The following is a 23,803-nucleotide window of genomic DNA, read 5'->3' as shown; positions in this document are numbered from 1 at the left end:
CATCAGCAATCTCGAAGATATAATAAATGATGCGGAAGAATTCTATACTGACCTGTACAGTACCCAGAGGACTCGGGAGAACTCCATTCAGAATGATAATGAACAGGATACAGAAGCTCCTCCTATAACTAGATATGAGGTCAGATGGGCCTTACAAGACACGAAACGGGGAAAAGCAGCAGGAGAAGATGGAATAACCGTCAATTTAATCAAAGATGGAGGAGACATAATGCTTGAAAAAATGGCGGCTCTTTACACGAAGTGTCTATCAACTGCAAGGGTCCCAGAAAACTGAAAAAATGCAAACATTATACTAATCCACAAACAGGAAGACATTAAAGAACTGAAAAATTATATGCCCATTAGCTTACTCCCACCAGTATTATATAAAATATTTAACAAAATAATTTCCAATAGAATAAGGGCAACACTGGACTGTAGTCAATCAAGGGAACAGGCTGGCTTCAGGAAGGGATACCCTACAATGGATCACATTCATGTCATTAACCAGGTTATCGAGAAATCCGCAGAGTACAATAAGCTTCTTTATATAGCTTTCATAGATTACGAAAAAGCATTTGATTCAGTAGAAATACCAGCAGTCATAGAGGCATTGCATAATCAAGGAGTACAGACCGTTTATGTAAATACCTTAGAAAATATCTACAGACATTCCACAGCCACCTTAATTCTACACAAGAAAAGTAGGAAGATACCTATAAAGAAAGGAGTCAGACAAGGAGACACAATCTCTCCAATGCTATTCATTGCATGCTTGGAAGAAATATTCAAGCTATTAAACTGGGAAGGTTTGGGAGTAAGGATTGACAGGGAATACCTCAGCAACCTTCGGTTTGCCGGTGACATTGTTCTATTCGGCAACACCGCAGACGAGTTACAACAAATGATTGAGGACCTTAACAGAAAGAGTGTAAGAGTGGGGCTGAAGATTAACATGCAGAAGACAAAGATAATGATGAACAGCCGGGCAAGGGAACAGGAATTCAGGATCGCCAGTCAGCCTCTAGAGTCTGTGGAGGAGTATGTTTACCTAGGTCAACTAATTACAGGGAATCCGGACCATGAGAAGGAAATTCACAGAAAAATAAAGATGAGTTGGATGGCTTAATTACGGCATACATCGTGAGCTCCTGACTGGAAGCTTACCGTTATCATTGAAAAGGAAGGTATACAATCAGTGCATTTTACCAGTGTTGACATATGGGGCAGAGACTTGGAGACTGACAAAGAAACTTGAGAACAAATTGAGGACTGCGCAAAGAGCGATGAAACGAAAAATGCTAGGCATAACTTCAAGAGACAGAAAGAGAGCGATTTGGATCAGAGAGCAAACGGGTATAGACGATATTCTAATAGACATTTAGAGAAAAAAATGGCGCTGGGCAGGTCAAGTAATGCGAAGATTAGATAACCATTGGACCATTCAGGTGACAGAATGGGTACTAGGAGAAGGGAAGCGCAGTAGAGGACGACAGAGACTAGGAGGTGCGACGAAATCAGGAAATTTGCGGGTGCCAGTTGGAATCAGCTGGTGCAGGACAGGGGTAATTGGAGATCGCGGGGAGAGGCCTTTGTCCTGCGGTGGACATAATATAGGCTGATTCTGATGATGATAACATTAGAAGAATTGCTGAAAATGGTAAAGTCATTGCCAGCTTCAGCTTCAGGTTCTGATGGCATAAGTACAGCAATGATAAAAATAATATGTGAATTGTCTCCCCAGGAGTTCCCTAAATTTATAAATTTTTCAATTCAGAATGCATGGATTTATCCAGATTGGAAAGTTGACAAAGTAATTCCACTACTTAAAAAGCAGGGCGATGGATACACAATAGATAACATTAGGCCTATTTCACTCACTTTAAATCTTGTAAAGTTAATCGAGAGAGTATTGTATGGCCATATTGAAAGGTGGATAGGTGACAACCAAATATAAAGTGACGCTCAAATACGATTCAGGCCTAGGTGCTCAATTTGGCGAGCTCATGTTGACTTGGAGAGTCGAATTCAACTCGCTCGCCACGACAACCAGTACACGGCCTTAGTGACATTGGACATTATGAAAGCATATGACAGTGTCGAGCACACCATCTTGATCGACAGACTTGAAAGTGTGAATCTCCCACAATATATAATTGCATGGATTCGTAATTTCCTGAGTGGACATACATTTTATTCCTATCAAAACAATATTTCTTCTCGATGTTACAAAGAGACCAGGGGTGTTCGTCAAGGTGCTCTACTCTCCCCCATATTTATTTACTATTTTACGGAGTCCCATTCCTACACACTGTGACGTGCAAGTATATGTATATGCTGATGATACTGCATTTTTTTCAGTGTAAAGCGATATACATAGCCTTCATAAAGTATTGCAGTCATATTTGAATCAGATTGAAATGTGGCTTAAAGGAATACAAATGTCACTAAATGTCAACGAAAGTGACATCATAGTTTTCCTCTTAACTTTTCCCGTCCTGATAACAATGATGTACGATCAGGAGACAATTTCACAGGTAAAATCATTAAAATATGTGGGAATGATTTATACAGAAAAACTTGGTTGGCGGACACGCATAGAATACATAGCATCTAAAGGAGCAAGGACTGTTGGTTTAATATGAAGAGTCAGCAACAGTCATATTAGGCTGCGCAGGGATGATTTTTTGTATGTATGTCCGCCCCATCTTGAAGTTTGGTTGGGTATTATTTTTTGGAGGTCCTGCTTATAAACTACACACTCTCGTTCTTTTAGAACGCGAATCATTACGCCGATGTCTTGACCTTCCAAAATTTGTAGCAAATAATATTCTTTATCATGAAACTCACTTGCCTTCTCTTCAAACTCAATTTCGAATACTGACAGTCCAGATATTGCTGAATATCTATGCTTCTTTCCAGAGACGCGCCTCCTATGTGTTCATTCGAGAGCCGACTGCATTCTTTGTGATTCAATGGTCTCGACTGCATCGTCCTCAGGTAATTTTGGTGCAGAAGCTATTAGAACCATTGCAAGCATCAATCTGTGATGTGATTTTATCAAATTTACTTACTGTAACAGTAAGCGTTGAATTCGATAATATATCTTCTAATAACGCTAAGCTTCTGCCTAATTAGATACCTAAAAAGTTTGTTAGATTACCACTATGAGAACCTCCCTATATATACAGAAATAGCCACAGGTGCTTCTGTCAGTGAAGAGAAGGCAGGAGTGAGAATTCTTTTGCCATCATTAAATTGGTCTTTCTCTCTTCGACTGCCTGACTTTACACCAATATTTCAGGCAGAGTTACTAGCTATCATTCTAGCTCTATGAAAGCTTCCCTCATCTATTTGTTCAGCCATAATCATGACCAACTCCTTATCTATTTGTTCTGCTTCAGCAGTGCCAAATTCATCTACCATTCTCCGAGAATTTCATTAATCTATTCCCCAACATTTACGCCTCATCCGTTTGGTATGGGTACCAGGACACATGGGACTCACTTTAAATGAGTCGGCAGACGCACTGGCATCTGTTAGAGGCCCTGTACTGAGGATCCTGAAACCTCCAGCATACATCACGGCTGCAAGCTTATTTAGAAAATTTTGTGTTCAAGAAAAACAAGACAAATCATGTGTATTAAATAACACTGATTTCCAGCACCTTAGATTCTCTTGGCACAGCAGGTGGTGTTCAACAAGAAAATTTGAAGTTTCATTCACGAGAATGCGTTGCCAAATACCAATGCTTCATTTTTATTCCCACAGGTCTGGTTTGGCACCTTCCCCTCATTGTCTTTATTGCAACGAACCTGAAACTATGGAACACTTCTTTATAGTGTTGTAGGTTCGATGTGCACAGAAAACGACTTCTAAAAAGTGCCCTTCGCCAACTTGGATTGGGCGTTACGCTCCCTGTGATAATGTCTCTTGGGGTGTCGGCCCTAGCACACTGCAATAGGAACACATTTGATGCCATATTTAATTTTGTAAGTGAAATAAAGAGACTGCCATGTTAATTTCATTGTTTTACTTTCCTCAATATGTACACAAAAATATTAACTTCAAATTTTAAAATAATACAGCCTGAAAATTGATAACGATTAGTATTCATATCATTTCTAAATTACAAAATTCTATTTAAGTATTCTTCCCTTCTTACGTACTGTCATATGTTAGAGGCATGTGGCGCAAAAAGAAAGGAAGAGGATGAAGTGTGCGGATCGGTCCGAACGGCACGTGCCCTCGAGGCGTGTGACCCAAGCTGTGATCAGGAAATAAGCGGCGCTGAGCTGGCATTATTGCACTGGCGACGGGAGCCATCGAGGTTTGGTGAGGCTCGCAACGCTGGCGATGCAGGGTATGGCCATCGACCTCGGCGACATTCGAGCAAGGCTCCTTGGACCTGCTGCAGCCTCTTTCAGCAGTGCCGGGCACTCCAGGAACGATCCCCCTTCAAAAACAGACCAGCACACACGATAGCCCCTGGGGCGTCTTATCGGCATTCGAAAAGTCGCCGGAACCTGGCGTTCAGCCTAGCCAGTGAAGCCGAAGCGCCACGTCAACGACAGAGTTCGGGACACCAGCATCAAAAGACGGACAGGTGGACTGGCCGACATCAAGTCAGCAACTTCTCCGGCGTCGGCGATGACAAGCATCTGACACGCACTGGACTCGGAGGATACCATAGAGTTTCTCACTATAACACCTAGAGGGAAATCTGGCGCCACCGTCTATGGGAGTTTCTTAAGGGGCGTCGTGCCGTCATGGGAATGACGGCATATGTGTCTGGTCTGCGAGGCTTGTGTTGGCTGGTGTTGTAAGAGGCTTCGTCTAAAACGTAGATATGGCTACACAAATAATGGGTTCTTAAAGTAAAATCTTCATAAAATGTTTCCATTCATGCATATTACATCTTTACTCACCTACAATGCATGACCAAGCGAAGAAAAGCAAGAACAGACAACAAACTGTTCCTGAGCACGAATCTCGTCGTCTGTCCTCCAACTTTAGCGGCTTGCTGATGTTTTATATAATTGCAACTGCAACAACAAGTTCTCATGCATAGTTAAACAAAACATGTTCTTGTGCAATAATGAAGCTAAAACAGCCTTTCACATACAGTTTTAGTAGAAAATTAATAATTGTGACTGACGGAACGGGGCTTGCCTGGCTCTACGAGAACGATGCCAATCCAAAGTCACAATATGCCGGCATTCCCAGGCATACCACAGCGCAGCAGCACCAGATTTCCTTCTAGGTAATATAGTGAGAAACTCTATGGTAGGTGGTAGGTGAGTACGACTACGACCTACCCGAACTCCAGACCTGCACAGATATCCAGTTTCTATGGAAGCCACTTGCGCCCACTCTCGTTCAATCATTGGCCATTGGTGTCGCTTTTATAACTTGTAATGACGTGCTTAAGGGGAGAAGCCAGGACCTTGAGAGGCACATTGAGACTGGGCTACCTAAGCTTAGAGAGGCCTCCAGGAGGGTGCAGGTGACCATATGCACTACCCCAGAGGTCTGGGGCCAGACTGACCAGATAGAAAGGAGGCTGGTTGAGGCCAATCGGGTCATTAAGAGTCTGAGCCGACGACTTGGGTACAGTGTGATGGAGATCAATGGAGATGTGTATGGAGCCTACTCCCGGCCTTTTGTACAGGATTGCATTCATATTTAAAACAGCGCCAAAAAAACATGGACAAGGGAGGACACAGGACAAGCGCTGACTGCCAACAACACCTTTATTGGAGCCTGCACAAATATATACAATTTGCAACAGGCATAAAGAGAGTGAAAAAAGGGGAGGGGAACGCGAGTCATCGTCGGTCAACTACTGCTGCGCATGCGTCAATGACATTAAACAATATAAAAGAAACCATAACATGGTGGACACAGGCCAAACTGCTTATCTTCAAAGGAACTTAAGTTCTTTATCACAAAGTGCATAGAAGGGAAACTAACGCAAATGGCTCCTAACTGACACATTGAAAATGCCTCGAAGATTTCTCTGGCCATCTGATTGCTGTACCTTTTCAACACACGTGTGTGGTCAAGGAATGGAGTACAGCCACACTTAGCACAATGAACATCCAGATTACTGCCAGTCTTAATTCTTGACACAGTGAGCATGCTCGCGCAAACGTTCATTGATACAGCGTCTTGTTTGCCCTATGTAGGTGCAGCCGCAAGAGGTGGGAATGGAATACACTACATTGGTACTGCAATGCACAGGCTTGGCGACATGTTGCTTATTGCACGGTCCAGGTGTTCTCCGGCTTTCGTTTATTTTTTTGCACATCCTTCCCAACTTGTTAGGCGCAGTGAACACGGCCTTTATACCAGCCCAGCCAGCGGCTTTCTTGATGCGATGGGACACACCATGTATATACGGGATCGCAAAAGTCTTGGTTAAGACATCACCCGCTTCGCGCTGTTTCTTGGGGGAACGAGCCTCTTGCAATAAAACTTTCGCCAAGGATGACAGCAGTTGTTCAGTATAGCCACTTGTTTAAATGACCCGTTTTTAGCACGCAACTCGACAGAGGTAGACCAGTTCCTAAAGGAGTCAACTATCCATAGAGCACAGGCATTCTCGGTAGACATCAAGGACCTATATTATTCCCTACCTCAAGATGACCTCTTCGCCGTTGTGCAGGAAGGCATAGAAACGATAGGTGAAGTCCGGTTCCAGAATGCGGTTGGCACTAGCATCGCCAATTTCCTGGACCTGCTGCAGGTTTACCTAAGATCTACCATCATCCAGCATAATGAAGTTCTATGTGCAAAAGAACAGGATTTGCATAGGCTGTCGTATTGCGCCCATAATGAGTGATCTATTGTTGGCGCACTATGATAGTCTCCTCCAGGAGCAACTCAGCACAATTCCTGTTAAGAAGGTGTTTCGCTACGTCGACGATTTTCTGGTGATCCTATCTGCCCACCCTAATGAAGCCACAACCCTGGTCGACGGTCGACCAAGTGTTTGAAAAATTCAAGTGCATCGATCGAGGTTTGACGTTCACAAGAGAATTGCCGGAAAAAGGCCAAATCCGCTTCCTATACCTTGGACTACACCTCCAGGAAGGGCACACATGTTGGATGTATGCCCCGCGTTCGAAAAAACACCTTCTCCCCTACACATCCAACCATTCTAAAGTGATGAAGCGCTCCATCGCCCTAGGGGCCCTTAGAAATGCGGTCGTTCGCTTTTGCCACCACTCGATGTCCAGCAGCCTCTCCAATCAAGTCCAGCGGCTTAAAACAAGTGGCTATCCTGAACAACTGCTGTAATCCTTGGCGGAAGTTTTATAGCAAGAGGCTTGTTCCCCCAAGAAACAGCGCAAAGCGGGTGATGTCTTAACCAAGACTGTTGCGATCCCGTATATAAATGGTGTGTCCCATCGCATCAAGAAAGCCGCAGGCCGGGCTAGTGTAAAGGTCGTGTTCACTGCGCCTAACGAGTTGGGAAGGATGTGCAAAAAAATAAACGAAAGCCAGAGAACACCTGGACCGTGCAATAAGCAACATGTTGCCAAGCCTGTACATTGCAGTACCAATGTAGTGTATTCCATTCCCACCTCTTGCGGCTGCACCTACATAGGGCAAACAGGACGCTGCATCAATGAACGTTTGCGCGAGCATGCTCCCTGTGTCAAGATTAAGACTGGCAGTAATTTGGCTGTTCATTGGGCCAAGTGTGGCTGTACTCCACTCCTTGACCACACACGTGTGTTGAAAAGGTACAGCAATCAGATGGCCAGAGAAATCTTTGAGGCATTTTCAATGTGTCAGTTAGGAGCCACCTGCGTTAGTTCCCCTTCTATTGCACTTTGTGATAAAGAACTTAAGTTCCTTAGAAGTTAAGCAGTTTGGCCTGTGTCCACCATGTTATGGTTTCTTTTATATTGTTTAATGTCACTGACGCATGCGCAGCAGTAGTTGACCGACGATGACTCGCCTTCTCCTCCTCTTCTTTCACTCTCTTTATGCCTGTTGCAAATTGTATATATTTGCGCAGGCTCCAATAAAGGTGTTGTTGGCAGTTACCACTCGTCCTGTGTCCTCCCTTGTCCGTGTTTTTTTGGCGCTGTTTTAAATATGAATGATCCGTAGCAATTAGCTCGCACCCAAACCCTTCTGAGTCAACAGGATTGCATTCACTACAGTGGTGCCACTGGCAAAAGGATAGGGAGCCGGATGGGTCGCCAGGCAACAGCTTTCTTAGGGGGACCCAGAGCCCTGAAGGAACCAGTGTAGGCATGGACGATTCGAGGCAGGAGCTACAAACAAGCAAGCATAGGCACTGTAGGAGAGGCAACAGAAGTAAGCACCAGAGCCAAATTAAGTCAGACATAAGGTTTATTAGCATGCAAGGTGGTAGAAATAGGCTAAAATGGGAGGAAATTGAAGAGCAACTAAGGCAGGAGAGCTTAATGGTTTATGGGTGTGTAGAGACGCATCTTATGGACATGGAACAACCGCCCTGCAACCCTGATTATGCATGGGGATACTGCAACAGAGTTCAGGGTAGCAGAAAGGGCGGGGGAATCAGAGCACTCATTCATAAAAATACAAATTGGCAAAGGGAATGCAAGGAGCAGTTATGGTTGAAAGGAAAAGTAGCCGGGGAGAAAACACTTCTAGGCTTTGTATACCTTTGGACAGGATCAAATGCTAAAGAGGAAAACAAAAAAAATGTTGGACTGTATAGCAGCAGACATCAATGAGCTAGGAAAAAAATGTGAGATAATTGCTTTAGGAGACATGAATGCGCATGTTGAAAATATGGATGGGTACACAGACTTCACATGTAACATGCTGCTGGATATCTATGAGAAGTGTAACTTAGTTGTCTGTAACTCTACTGAGAAGTGTGACGGGATCATAACATGGGAGGTAGGGGGTCGACACTCGACAATAGATTATGCATTAATGGCACTTAGGATGTACGGTAGATTCGGAGCCATGAATATAGATGAACAGGGCTCCAGATCTATATAGGTAGCAACCACAAACGTATCAAGTTGAGTTTTAAGAGGGAATCTAAAGCAGGAACGAGGCATGAGGAACAGCCAGATGGGATTTTTAGACAGCTTTGACAAGCTAGACAGCATTGAAGATGTCCTTGGTTGCCAGTTCCAATTACATTATCACGTCATCATCAACTGTGACGTATTTGTCAGCTGTCACACCTGCTGATGCATTACAAGAAGCAGCATACAAACTGAGCAATTCCTGGAGCAGTGCAGCAGGACTACTTTTGACAGTGGCAATGTTGTCAAGTGTGTTGCTAGCACTGCCATTAGCAATAGTGCAGAACGCATCTCGCTGATGTCTCAGCTTGGCTCTCGATGACCAGCTCAAGCTGATCCAGAGAGCTGAGAAGACGGCAAGAGCCAGCGGATCCCTGGACTAGGGGCTCCAATCATTAGTGATTATTCTGATTATTCTTTTAAAAAAGTATATATCTATCTGTGAAGGGCAGTGGTGGCACCACTGCTTCATGTTGATTGTGAAGGAATAAATCAGCCATTGGGGCCACCCAAATTCCTTCATAATACAGGCAGACTTGTTGTGTTCTTCATTCTAGAGGCATTCACAATAGAAATGAAAAATAGGAATCTGGCCTAGACCCCCAAATTGATCTTTCATTAAACAGGCCTTTTCGCTGTAGAGGCATTCATTGTACAGGTGTTCTGACTGTACACATTGATGCTTCATCAGAATATTATACAGGTTTAAGAACAGCATGCTGCATATTCTCTCATACAGCATGAGTATGTCTTCCTCACACAATTGAAAAGAAAAAATTTGGCAGAACCCATGTCACGATGACTGTCAAGGATGACTGTTTAGCACTGAATCACTATATTGACACAATGTATTGTCACTGTCAAAACAAGTTATGTATGAGGCATGAACTGCAGTGACACTCCTCTTTCGGACTTCCATGAGAACAGTCGGCGCCATCTAGCAGCGTTAAGCTTGCATGTCGCCTCTGAAATGCATGACACACTGATGCGTGCGAGTGATTAGAAGTGCGTCAAATGGCAGCAGGCTCCTCTCTCGAGCTTCTTTCTGGACACGCTGCACCATCCTGTGGCACTGCCAAGAAGTCTGCACATGGCCTCTGAGCCGAGAAGCATAGCGTGCTGGTGCCGGCAAAATGCTGAGAATTGTTCCCTCACGTGCCGCACAGCCAGTGGCACATACTCAGCGACCCAAGTTGGTGAGAGGTTCATTAGGGATTGGCACATACCAAATGCATTCATGGTGCAGCTCGCTAAGTGTCGTCGTTAAAAGACGTTCATTGAAAAGCAGCATGTACCCAGTGCATTTGTTGCACAGTTTGCTAAAGTGTCAGGTTGCTGTCCTTGAGGAACTCTTGAGGCTTGAGTTCAATTTGGAGAAATTTAAGGGCTCTTTTTTGTCATTGTAGAGCAGCACATTCTCAGTGGCATATACCTAAGTACCCAAGTTGGCGCCAGATGTTCATTGAAGAGTGGCACATACCTACTGGCACCGACCTAGTAAGTCAAGTTGGCACCAAAGAGGTTCATTGAAGACCAGCACAGAATGAGTGGCATATACCCAATGCTCAACGTCGACGTCAAAGAGTGAGTGAACAGCAGTACTTGCCCAGTCCTGCATCTACAGTGACCTATGTTGGCATGAAAGAGGCGAGTCCCACGATTGGTTTCGAACACTGTTCTCTCGGCACAGCCACCTGATGCGCTACCCATTTGACCCACGGACCACCCAGCGACTCAGGTAGGTGGGAAAATGATTAGATACTGTAAATAAGAAGTGCGCCGTGCAGAGCTCCGCAGCCGCATCGCCAGCGCTACTGAAGTGGGGCTCAGGCTAGACGGTGTTCCTGTGTGACTAGCTAAGCCTACACTGTTGCATCTTCCTGTAGGCATCCTTCGTGTCGTCCACAGTCATGTCGGACTTCTTTGCCATAATACAGACGAACAAACAGATAGATAGATAGATAGACAGCTCCCAGAAAATGTGTCAAGTACCCTAAGAATGCAAATGCACAGAAAAAATAAAGCGTTGACCTAGTGACATAAATGTAGCTTGGCACAGGGCACAAGGTGTTACTCCAGCAGTGCTCTTTTGGCCTCCTAGCAACAGGATACAAAACAACACAAGAAAAGGTTTTCGTTTGGGTATTGTTACCTGGATCCTGTGAATCTTGACCAATACTAGAGCCTGACGATCTGACTGTCGGTACTGCAGCCACAGTGCCGGATGGTAAGTGCGCTGCAGTGATCCATAGAAAGGCTTGGTCATCTGCATCTTCTCAAAGTCCACCTGCAAAAACAGGGTCATTGCTATGATGCAGCTATGCCACATTTATTTATTTATTTATTTATTTATTTATTTATTTATTTATTGGCTAATTAATTAATAATACCTCCAGGGCCCAAAAGCACTACAGAAAGGAGTGGGGAAAAAATGGCAAGATGTGCAGCTAAAAAAAAAAAAGCTAGGCATCTTGTAAAGTCATCTTTAACTCGTGATCATATGGGTGGCATCACAAGACACAAGAGCAGAACTTTCTGACATTATTCACCTACAAACCACTAAATCACTCTGAGGAAACAGTAGTATCAATTAATCGGATGTTAGTAGACATGCCATAGCATGTTTAGTGTCTGTCACAAAAAAGACAGTAGTGCTGGCCCAAATTACTATTAGTCGGCACACTATATATATATATATATATATATATATATATATATATATATATATATATATATATATATATATATATATATATATATATAGGCAGTGTAGAAACTTAACACTGGCATCTAGCAACAGCCTTGCAGTGTGATGTGCCCTCCTGCCATGCTGGCGACACCTCTCACTCTTAGATGTGGGAATTGCATCTTATGAACACACAAACTCTTTGCCCCGAAGGTTATTGTGTTTGATGACTGGCTAACTTGGTTGACAGGCTTGAAGAGGTGTTCTCCTGAGAGAGGTGATCCAGCACTGTTGTTGGGCACTGAGTGCGACACAGCTGGGACTGTAGTAGGCACATTATATGAGCATATACTCAATGTTGATGAAGTTCACCTGTGGCACAGGCCATCTAAGGAGACTCCACGAGTCTTTTGAGGTGGTGATCCTTCGCTGTCTAGCCAACCTAAGCTGCCTCAGAGAGCTAAGGCACGTTTCCCTAGTGAAATGCACCTAACTTTTTATTTTCACAAGCTCACAGCACATGCAATCTGGGACATGTTGACTGAGGTGTTCCCTCATTTTGGCATTCTAGTGAAGATGACCATCGACAATGCATCCTACTTCACAGCAGAGGTGTTTGTGGTTGTGTGTATTGCCTGTTGCATTAAATGCTGCAAGATGACCACGCATGCCTACAAGATAACCTGAAAGAATGGTTTAACTGCAACCTCTAGCCCTCCCTCATGGCATTTTGCCCAGCGACACACTGATTTGGATGCGTACACTTGAACAGGAGGAGTTTCTTTTTACTGTCGCTAGTGAACCGATCAACAAGATACACGCCCAGTTGTGACGCCCACAAAAGGTCTTTGCAAGCGAGAGTGAAGAGAGTGACGCTATGCATATTTCTATTGAAACTGATCTTGCAAAAATATCCTAATTGTCGTTTCACTACCGGTGAAGTATCGCTGTGGCACTTTCAATACAATTTCAAGAATTCAGGCTTCCACAGAATGTTGTGGGGATGCGCGACACTCGCGCATCCCCTGATGTTTTTCCCGCATAGCGCGTCTCCTGTAGTGCGGCTTCGCTGGGTGGCCTGCGTGATGCCCGCGGCGGTCGATGTGGTTGGGGCGCAGTGCGAGAGATGGCGCGAGTGTTGCGCTGCCAACGCCGCCGACAGGCGGGGCTACTTGGGCGCCGGGAGACAATGCGCGGGGGCTCTTTCCCGGCGGGTCGGGGAACAGTGTGGACGTCCCGCGTGCGCGCCGACCCATGCTTCTGCGAGACCGTCTCGCGTGGCTGCCTTCGAACGCGCCACCGTTCGCGTGACTGTACACGCGAAGGACCAAGCGTTGGGATCCAGCATGGGGCGAACATATTCGCTCGCTATCAGGTCGCGGTAAGTCGGACTTCTAGATTTGTCGCGCGCCCATCGGCATGTTTTGTGGATAGCAACTCAGCTAGCAGGCATTGATCTAAGAAAGGGGCAATAAATGCCCTTGTGATTGTTTGCACTACCGTGTTGTCGTTCCTTTGTCCCAAGAGCACGGGTGTGAGAACCCCACAATGTTCAGTTTGGGTATCACTAATTTCATTTTGTGCTGAACCTCAATGCACTTTCCGCCTTAAGAGGACAAGATTGCACGATTGCTCGGTCAATTTCTGAATCCATTTGACATAGGTTGGCCCACTCACTCGTGAGTGCACTCACTCACACTCACTCGCACTCATTTCAAAGGCGTCAGTGCAAGAGAGTGTGAGTCGAAGTGAGTGCAAGCGAGTGCCAATGAGTGTGAAGGGAGATGAGTGCGAGTAGAGGTGAGTGAGTGTGAGTGGAGGTGAGCATAACCGAGTGCTTGTGATTGCGAGCGGAAGTGAGTGTGAATGTTGTGGTCTCTCGCTACGCTCATGCCACACATGCTCAGATATTGTGCATGCCGGACAACCACCGTGGGTTTGAGCACTCCAAGCTGCCATGAATGCAGAGTGCCACGCCTGCTCCAGCCTGGTGCATGTGCTGCTGCGCCCCACCAGTCCCAGCTAGGGGGAAGGTGAGAGACCAAGCGCGCAGTAAGGGAAGCCCTAAGCGAAGCTCTCCAGAAGCAACAAAGAACATTTATTAAGCTGGGGTTTGACACAAACATAAGTTTAAACAAGACGTCTGAATCTAAATCTAATTGCAAAGCAATACATGGCCAAACGGTCACCGGTGGCTGCTAATGGCATAACAACAAAGAGCAAAGAACCCAGCTGTAAGAGGCTGCCCATCCTTCGGCCAATGCCTGCCATCGTGTGCCCGATAGCAGAGAAAATGGAAGCAGAAAGAAACAGAAGAACAGGTGGGGGCACGATCGGGCAGCGCTGCCTCAGGTCATCAAGACGACTGAGGCCCACTGAGGCCGGGACCTCGATGAGCCGAAGTAACCATCGGCAGGCGGCGGACAAAGGGGGCCACCGCCGGCAAAGAGGAACGTGAACACACCTTCCTAAGCCCGACATGGTTTCCTTAGACCCCATCTTGTGTGTGCATACCCAGAGCGCATGCAAGCAGGGCCCAAATCCCACCAAAAAGTCAGTCGATGAAGCCCGTTGACCTTCCGGTGGGCAGCATGACAGCTGAGTGGCCGAGTTTTACAGCAGAGCTGTACATGGCTAGCGTTAGGTGACATAGGTGGATAGGTGGATAGGTGACAACCAAATATAAAGTTACTCTCAAATACGATTCAGGCTTAGGTGCTCAATTTGGTGTGCTCATGTTGACTTGGAGAGTCGAATTCAACTCGCTCACCACGACAACCAGTACACGTCCTTAGTGACATTAGACATTATGAAAGCATATGACAGTGTCGAGCACACCATCTTGATCGAAAGACTTGAAAGTGTGAATCTCCCACAATATTGCTACGGCACAATATGTGCGATCACGAACGGCCAGCAGTGTGAAGACGACGACGACGATTAGATGCTAGCGCGGGCTGTTGCCTCTTGGCCTAGCGCAGCGTATTTTCCTTGTAAATATATTTGTACATAGCTTTTCGTCTGCGTCATCTTACGTAACATATCTGGTGGAGGTGGTCATTCCCTGTACCTCGTCACGGAGCTTCGCAGTGGCCGGTACGTCGAGCCTTCCTTCATGGCTCCCGGCGACGACAACCCGACTCCGCCGGCTCCGACACCTGCTGCCCCTTCGACGACCTACATCACTCTCCCCGCTACCCGTGATCCTGGCGTATTCTCGGGCCACGATGGGGAAGACGTCGATGACTGGATCAGCCTCTATGAACACGTCAGCCGCAATAACCGGTGGGACCCTACTATTATGCTCGCCAACGTAGTCTTTTACCTCGGTGGCACACCTCGAGTTTGGTATCGCACGCACGAAGATGAGCTCACCAGTTGGGATTCACTTAAGACACAACTTCGAGACTTGTTCGGCAACCCCTATGGTCAAAAACTTGCCGCGCAGAAGGCGCTTTCCGGCCGTGTGCAGACGTCAACAGAGCCCTATGTCACGTACATTCAGGACGTCTTGGCTCTGTGCCGCAAAGTTGACACCCACATGACTGAGTCAGACAAGGTTTCCCACATCCTCAAAGGCATTGCCGATGACGCCTTCAACTTGCTCGTTTGCAACAACGTAGCCACGGTGGATGCTGTTATAAAAGAGTGCCGCCGCCTGGAACTCGCCAAAAGCCGACGTATTGACCAGCAGTTTGCCCGTCTGCCCAACACCCCAGCGACGTCTTCCTGTGCCGACGCTCCTCGTCCCACCAACACTGCCGATGTTACCAGGATCGTCCGGCGTGAGATCGAGGCCGCCTATCCGGCTGCCTTCGACTCCAGTCCCACCAACACATCTGCAGTCACGGTCTCACTGATCCAGGCAGTTGTCCGCCAGGAGTTTGAAAACATGGGTCTTCACACCATCTGCTCGGCCCATCGCCCTGCTACCCGCCCGGCCCATCGCCCAGATACCCGCCCGGCTTCTTCGATTTCGCCCCGTCCCGCATCTTCTTACCCACCACGTTTCTGCAACCCATCTGAGTGGCGCACTGCTGACGACAAGCCTATTTGTTTCCACTGCCATCGAATCGGGCACATTTCTCGGCACTGTCGTAGTCGCTGGAGTTCCCCGATCCGGTCTACTTATACTGCCTACTCTCACCCCTCAGGTGGCCCTTCTCGTCCCTATGCCGCACGCTCCGATAATGCCGCCACTGATTCTCCTGCAACGAACCGCCCCTATTCTCGTTTGCCTTCGCCCCAACGACGACAATCTCGCTCTCCCCAGCCCCGTCGCTCCTATTCGCCGACTCCCTTCGGGCGCCGCTCCCAGCCGGAAAACTAGACGATGCAGCGCCTCGAGGAGACGCTGCATTGCTCCCCACGCCGCCAAATCCTCTACTGACTTTGCCCACTCATCTGAACCTTCTTGACCTGCACGTCGACGGTGTTTCCGTGTCTGCTCTCATAGACACTGGGGCGCATTTGTCCGTAATGAGCGCTGACCTTCGTAACCGGCTCAAGAAAATTATCACGCCCGCCACGACGCCTGTTGTCCGTGTCGCCGATGGCGGAACAGCCCCCGTAATTGTTATGTGTACTGCCCGCGTCTCCTTCGCCGATCGCTCAACAATCGTGCTATTCACAGTCATCGCCCACTGTCCCCACGACATTATCCTCGGCTTAGACTTCCTCTCCGCACATTCTGCTCTCATCGATTGTTCCGCCAGTACTCTCCGCCTTGACCTGCCTGTTCTGGATCCTACTGAACCACACCCCAGTTGCCTCAGTTCCGCCGACTTCGTTCGCTTGCCACCTTCGGCACTGACCTACGTTGACCTAGTGTCATCCCCACCAGTCCCCGACGGTCACTACATCGCGGCTCCTATGCAAGACATCCTCCTTACACACGGGATCACAGTACCCCATACAGTTTTATCTATTACGGCGAATTGCGTCTGCCTGCCAGTGGTCAACTTTGGCTTGACGACACAAGTGCTGCCACGTGGGATGTCTTTGGCCCAGCTTTGTTCGTTCGAGGATCACTCAGTAGCATCCATTGTAGTAGACGACACTTCATCCGATACTTCTCTACCATCGCAGCCGGCAAATTGTACCATCGCTGATTTATGGAAAATGATTGCGCCCGACTTGACCTCCGAGCACGCTCGTGAACTCTACCGCGTTCTGTTTTCCTACCACGATATTTTTGACTTTAACGATCGTCCTTTAGCCCAAACTACAGCTGTCAAACATCACATTAATACCGGCGATGCCCCTCCTATTCATCGCCGCCCGTATCGAGTGTCACCAGCTGAGCGTCAAGTTATTCACGCAGAAGTTCGCAAAATGCTTGCCAAGAACATTATTGAACCGTCATGTAGTCCTTGGGCGTCACCGGTTGTGCTGGTAAAAAAGAAGGATGGCTCATGGCGCTTTTGCGTGGATTATCGGCACCTTAACAGGGTTACCAAAAAGGACGTGTACCCCCTACCTCGGATTGATGACGCCCTTGACTGCCTCTACGGTGCTCGCTATTTCTCCTCTATTGACCTTCGCTCCGGCTATTGGCAGATTGCCGTGGACGATCTCGACCGCGAGAAGACTGCCTTTGTGACACCCGACGGTCTTTATCAATTCAAGGTGATGCCGTTCGGCCTATGTAACGCTCCTGCCACTTTTGAACGCATGATGGACTCCCTTCTTCACGGTTTCAAATGGTCCACGTGCTTGTGCTACTTGGACGACGTTATCGTATTCTCCCCAACGTTCGCTACGCACCTCGAGCGCCTCTCAGCAGTCCTGGACGTTTTTCGGCGAGCCGGTCTGCAACTCAACGCATCGAAGTGCCTATTCGGCCGTCGCCAGATTACCGTCCTTGGACATCTCGTTGACGCGAACGGAGTGCAACCGGACCCAGGCAAGATCCATGCTGTTACGCACTTCCCTGTTCCGACGTGTGTCAAGGATGTGCGCAGCTTCATCGGCCTTTGTTCGTACTTCCGCCGATTCGTGAGGAATTTCGCCGCCATAGCACGACCACTAACCGACCTTTTGAAAAAAGACTCTCCTTTCCAGTGGGGCGATAACGAGGCCTCTGCATTCTCTCATCTAATCGACATTCTCACAACGCCTCCCGTTCTGGCCCATTTCGATCCTTCTGCGCCTACCGAAGTCCGTACTGATGCCAGCGGTCACGGAATTGGAGCAGTACTAGCACAACGCCAGCGTGGCCACGACCGTGTTATCGCTTACGCCAGCAGGCTCCTCTCACCCGCGGAGCGCAACTATTCCATCACTGAGCGTGAGTGTCTGGCCCTAGTTTGGGCGGTTGCGAAATTCCGCCCATACTTATATGGCCGATCCTTTTCCGTTGTCACAGACCATCACGCGCTTTGTTGGTTATGCTCATTGAAAGACCCTTCAGGAAGACTTGGTCGCTGGGCCTTACGCCTCCAAGAATATTCGTTCTCTGTCACCTACAAATCTGGCCGACTACACAAGGACGCTGACTGCCTGTCTCGCTACCCGGTAGACGAGCCTGACGACGCCGACAGTAGTACCGCCGACGGCATTTTCTCTGTGTCTGCCTTCGCTAACATCGCCGATGAGCAGTACCGAGACCTATCGCTGCGAGTACTCATCGAGCGTCTGCGCTCTACACCTACCGACGCATCCGTTCGCCGATATGTCCTCCAGGGCGGCATTCTGTACCGAAGGAGCTTCCTCCCTGATGGCCCTGATCTTCTTCTTGTCGTGCCAAAACATCTACGACAGGCTGTGCTCTTTGAGATGCATGACGCACCCACTGCAGGACATCTTGGGGTAACCCACACGTACGACCGCGTCCGCCGCCGCTTCTATTGGCGTGGTCTCGCTCGCTCCGTTCGACGCTATGTTGCTGCCTGTGATCCCTGCCAGCGTCGGAAGACACCTCAGGTGCTACCTGCCGGTCATCTCCAGCCGATCACCGTCCCTGTGGAACCGTTCTTTCGTGTTGGATTAGACCTGCTCGGTCCCTTTCCCACGTCATCCTCTGGGAACAAATGGGTAGCCGTCGCGACTGATTACGCCACCCGATACGCTATCACTCGGGCTCTCCCTACCAGCTGCGCCACTGACGTCGCGGACTTTCTCTTGCGTGACATTATCTTGCTTCATGGCGCCCCGCGACAGCTGCTTACTGACCGTGGTCGAAACTTCCTCTCGAAAGTTATCGCTGACATTGTGCGTTCCTGCTCCATTCAACACAAACTGACTACTTCATACCATCCTCAAACCAATGGCCTGACAGAGCGGCTAAACCGTACTCTTACCGATATGCTGGCCAAGTACGTTTCCAAGGACCACCACGACTGGGACATTGCCCTTCCTTACGTAACATTTGCGTACAATTCTTCCCGGCACGACACCGCCGGATTTTCTCCCTTTTATCTCCTGTACGGTCGCGAACCTACCTTGCCCCTAGACACGGCACTTCCTCCTGCTGCGGTCTCAACAAGCGAGTATGCGCGCGACGCCATCGCCCTCGCCGACCATGCACGCCAGCTTGCCCGTGCTCGACTTACGGCCTCACAGACCACTCAGCAGTGTCAGTACAACGCCCGCCATCGTGACGTACAGTTTTCACCTGGTGCGCTCGTGCTCCTGTGGTCGCCCTCTCGTCACGTCGGACTTTCAGAGAAACTTCTTTCGCGATACACAGGGCCCTACCGCGTGCTGCGCCGGGTGACGCCTGTGACATACGAAATTGCTCCTGTGGGCTCCACCTCGTCCTCTCCTGTGGCATCTAGTGATGTCGTACACGTCAGTAGGCTCAAGGCCTACTACACCGCTTCCGAGTCCGATCTTTAGTCGCTCCGGGACGGCGCTTTTGCAGCCGGGGGTAGTGCTACGGCACAATATGTGCGATCACGAACGGCCAGCAGTGTGAAGACGACGACGACGATTAGATGCTAGCGCGGGCTGTTGCCTCTTGGCCTAGCGCAGCGTATTTTCCTTGTAAATATATTTGTACATAGCTTTTCGTCTGCGTCATCTTACGTAACAATATATAATTGCATGGATTCGTAATTTTCTGAGTGGACATACATTTTATTCCTATCAAAACAATATTTCTTCTCGATGTTACAAGGAGACCAGGGGTGTTCCTCTAGGAGCTGTACTCTCCCCCATTTTTATTTACTATTTTACGGAGTCCCATTCCTACAGCCGGAAAACTTTTCCTGCATGTAAAACGTCTGTGTAGATTGCCGACAGCTTCAGAGCAGCACACAAATGCCGACGATCGCATCCCCGCTTACGTTCCACGAGGAGGCATGCAGGAACATAACAGTACAGTTGTTTGACCCGAAACGGAACTCACTGGATCGCTGAATGCAGCTTTGCAAAAACATAATCACCAAAGAACATTTCTAACACGATGAGATGCTAACACTTCGCTTTCTTTCGTGTCAAAAGCACTGCTTGCTACCAGCATCTTTTGCTTATTCGAGAGGCCAGCTCCTCGCAATCGGCTCGTACATGTAGGGAGCAACGACAAACTCCTCAGACAAACGCAAGCTCTCGAAATTTACCATTACTGTCTCAGCAAAACAACAGCGCCAAACCACCTTGCACCATGCTTCATGTGTAGCTGCAGAGATCGGTCCGGACGAACACCATTGTTGACGTCACGAGACGCCTGACCAATTACAGGCGGAAACGAGACACGCGAGCTGCCCCGAGTCTGCTGCTGCACTTTTCGTCAAAATAAAATCTGTTTGCGCTTTCTTTTGCTTAATTTTGATGCAATATTCCAATTCGGAGGGTTGAAAACCATTACCTACAGTTATTCACTCATTTTTTCTGGAAAACCCTTCAGCTTCCCTTTAAAGGGGCCTGAGGCTGGGTTGCGCATTAAAATAAAGACCATTTTATACCCTTTACACAGACCGCATTCTGACACACCCCAACATTAACCTTTGGCAGCCTAGGAGTTCACTGCTTTTAAAGCAGATTCAATGGCAGATCCCAGTATGAAAAATTGCTCAAACCAGTTGGAAATTTCCAATTGGAACGAATTGGACATTTCCAATTGTGTTTTGGGACACTCACTGGAAAAATCCAACAGGTTCAATTGGACCAATTGTATTTTTTAAACACAATTGGACTCAATTGGTCTCTGAATTAGACTTGGGACCAACATGAAAACCGAAAGAAAGAGAAAAAGAAAAGCCTAGATGGGCCCCTAACCTTGATGTGACACAGATATACTTGAAACTCCTTTTAAGAAGCACACTCATACATGAACATACTACGGCAATTCTCTTGATTCACATACCCAACACTCACGACTTCACTATGAGAGATGCAAGTCAGGTGCTATATATGTGAGCAGAATTTGGTTGACCAAGTGGTGCCAGTGGTACATGATAAATTGGTAAAATTTCAAGATAAATATTTAATGTGACAGAAAGCTAAACCCTTCTCTCCAACTAACATTTTAATTATGCTATTATCATTATAAACTACGTATTCTACTGTTTTGCAAGATTACTCATCGACTTCCAATTGGGTCCATTTGGGACCACTTGCCATACCAAGCTCCAGTGATGTCCAACTGAAACCAACTGGACTTCTCATGATTCCCAATTGGAACTTGGGCCTTCGATGGTGTCCAACTGGAACCAGTTGAGTCCCACTGAAAAATTCAACCAAACTCAATGGTTATTTTTTTTTTTTACTGGGATGCGGCGAGATTTCGAACTTATCGGAACACAGCGAATCGCAGTTCCAATGGGAGGTGAGATGACAGGCAAACACCTCTGGCATGTAGGAAACATTCGCTGGAAGCCCAGAAGAGCAGTGCTTGGTCTTTTTACCGCCCATTTAGCAATTGAAATGGTGGCCTCCACCGCGCGGGGTGTAGTAAAGTGGCGTCATGGCACCCAGGAATGAAGCACACTGATCCATCTTCGATGGAGACTGTTGTGATGCAACCTAGCATGAATTTAATTAATGCCCCAAAAGCTATTATTGAATGTTACCAGAAGTTGAAGGCAAGAGAATTGCTTTTTGTTCCCAGAATGCCTGGCATTAAGTTGTGAGTTATGTTGCAGTGCAAGCAGAGTTTTTTTTTAATGACATATGCTGCCTTCTTCCAGTCTCTCTCTCTCTGATCTTTTTCTCCCTACACCCGTTCCCCATGCTGCCCTGTTGAGGTGACCTCCAGTGAGAGTCAGTTACAGTGCTGCACTTATCTCTTCCTTTCCCTTTCAAAAGCCACTTTCTCTCATTGCAAGCGACCTCATCCATGCCTCATCCGGGCCTCATAAAAAAGATTGAGAAGCACATAGTTTTCCTCAATCATCAGAACAGACAAATGACCATGTATATTGTGACAATGACAAGTGCAAAGCCAAAACATGCGAGCTTCCAGTACAAGGTCCCATGAACCTTTGAGTAGGCTAACGTTGTGGAGCAACAGACCATCTTGCAAATAGCCCTGCATGTAAGGTGCGCAAGTGCAGATGTCAACGCTACTGGAAGATTGGGCATCTAGATTTTATGTTTCGTCTGGTCATTCAGCAAAAGTTCGACAAGTTGACAACGGCGACTCTAGCTCACACAGCAGCAAAAAAACAATTTTTGTTGTCAAGGGACACAAACACGGCATTTACGCATTCGTCTGCATGGAAGGTCAGGCTATCTCGTTTCTGGTTAATACGAAATCGTCGGTCACCATTCTAGCAGAAGAACTCCATCGCCATTTTTTCACAAGTACTTGCCCTATGAAGCCTACCTCAGCACAGTTTTTCGACTACTCAAAGTCAAAAATAGGAGTTTAAGGATGCTTTATTGCATCAGCTACATTCCACGACAGAAGTGCTTGCACTAAAAAGTGCTTGCAAGTGTCTGTGGGCACCACTGTTCTGGGCCTAGATGCCATTGCGGCACTACAAATGAAGATTGAAGGTACATTGCTTCAGTGTCTTGCATTGACCCCTAGCACTCCTGTATTGCCATCTGAGCTACGTTCAGAGTACAAAAATCTGTTCGACAAACAGCTTGGATTTGCCAATGGATTCAAACACAGAGTTAAGGATTGCGATGTCCATTTCACCCGTTGCCAGCAAGCTCCGAAGGTTGCCCGTTTCGCGAGCAAGTGTCAACTGAATTACAGAAATTTGAAGCACAAGACAGATGTTATTAAGCATGTTGATGCCTCTCAGGGGGTTTCTCCAATAATGGTGGTTCGGAAAAAGGATGGATCATTATGAAGATGCATTGATCTGCTATAATTGTTGATAGCTTTCCACTTCCACAGACAGAAGAGCTGCTGCATAGCTTAGCTGGCGCCCAGCGATTTTCGCAGCTGGATTTAGCTTCTACTTACCACCAAATGGAACTCGACCCTGAGAGTCGTGATCTAACAACCATTATTACACGATGGGCTCTTTAATTTTAAGAGAGCTTTGGCTCCATGAGCATTTCAGAAGATGATGCATCTCATACATAAGAGGAAGCTTTAGCTCGGGCCCAACTCCCACGTGGCCTATTCAAATACGTGTAAAACGTAAAAACGCTTTTCTGAGATAGCCCCTGGAGCCCTTTTAAGAAATTTGTTGCATTTGAAAGAGAAAGTTAAATTCTAGTGACTGTTCGAAGTGGAATTTCGATTTAGGGCCTGAATTTCTTTACAGGTATTTTCAAAAATTCGAAAGTTCGGAAAAATATAGAAGCTCGAAGCTTACAGATTAATAGCTCTGCATAAAGAAAAGATATCGCGTTTCTGTAAATGGCATCCATCAGATCGTTGAAAGCGGACAAATTCAGTGTCATTTTATATCTTACGTGAATTTGTTACGTTGTTTACAAGGGTTCTGCAAAAGCTGCATTTCCATATTACAAATTTTTTGGGGATTCATATGTAACATATCAATTTCACTGCTTTAGATGTACTCTTAGATGCAATTCACCGAATTGTCATATACTTCTTCTTTGCTGAGTTACAGAGTTGTAAACTTGATAGTTTTGGTTTATTAAAATGTTATATTTTTGCCATTTTTTAATAAAGGAATGAGGACCTAAATCAAAAATTCGAAAC

At 47.0% G+C, this 23,803-nt stretch overlaps 1 protein-coding gene across 12 annotated transcripts in view; it reads right to left on the bottom strand.

Annotated features, from left to right (window-relative positions):
• LOC135897507 (intermembrane lipid transfer protein VPS13A-like) overlaps positions 1–23,803 on the bottom strand; it is a 1,023,564-nt gene that overhangs the window by 225,802 nt on the left and 773,959 nt on the right. For all 12 annotated transcript variants that reach the window (XR_011514733.1, XR_011514732.1, XM_070539327.1 and 9 more), the window contains one exon: positions 11,197–11,331. Coding sequence is in view for 10 of the 12 variants with exons in the window: in XM_070539327.1 (XP_070395428.1) it covers positions 11,197–11,331 (135 nt within the window). In the remaining 2 variants the exon portion in view is untranslated. The remainder of the gene's footprint in view (positions 1–11,196; positions 11,332–23,803) is intronic.

The sequence above is a fragment of the Dermacentor albipictus genome, chromosome 5 (genome assembly GCF_038994185.2).
Source record: "Dermacentor albipictus isolate Rhodes 1998 colony chromosome 5, USDA_Dalb.pri_finalv2, whole genome shotgun sequence".
NCBI lineage: Eukaryota > Metazoa > Arthropoda > Arachnida > Ixodida > Ixodidae > Dermacentor > Dermacentor albipictus.
This window is presented reverse-complemented; position numbering and strand designations above follow the sequence as displayed.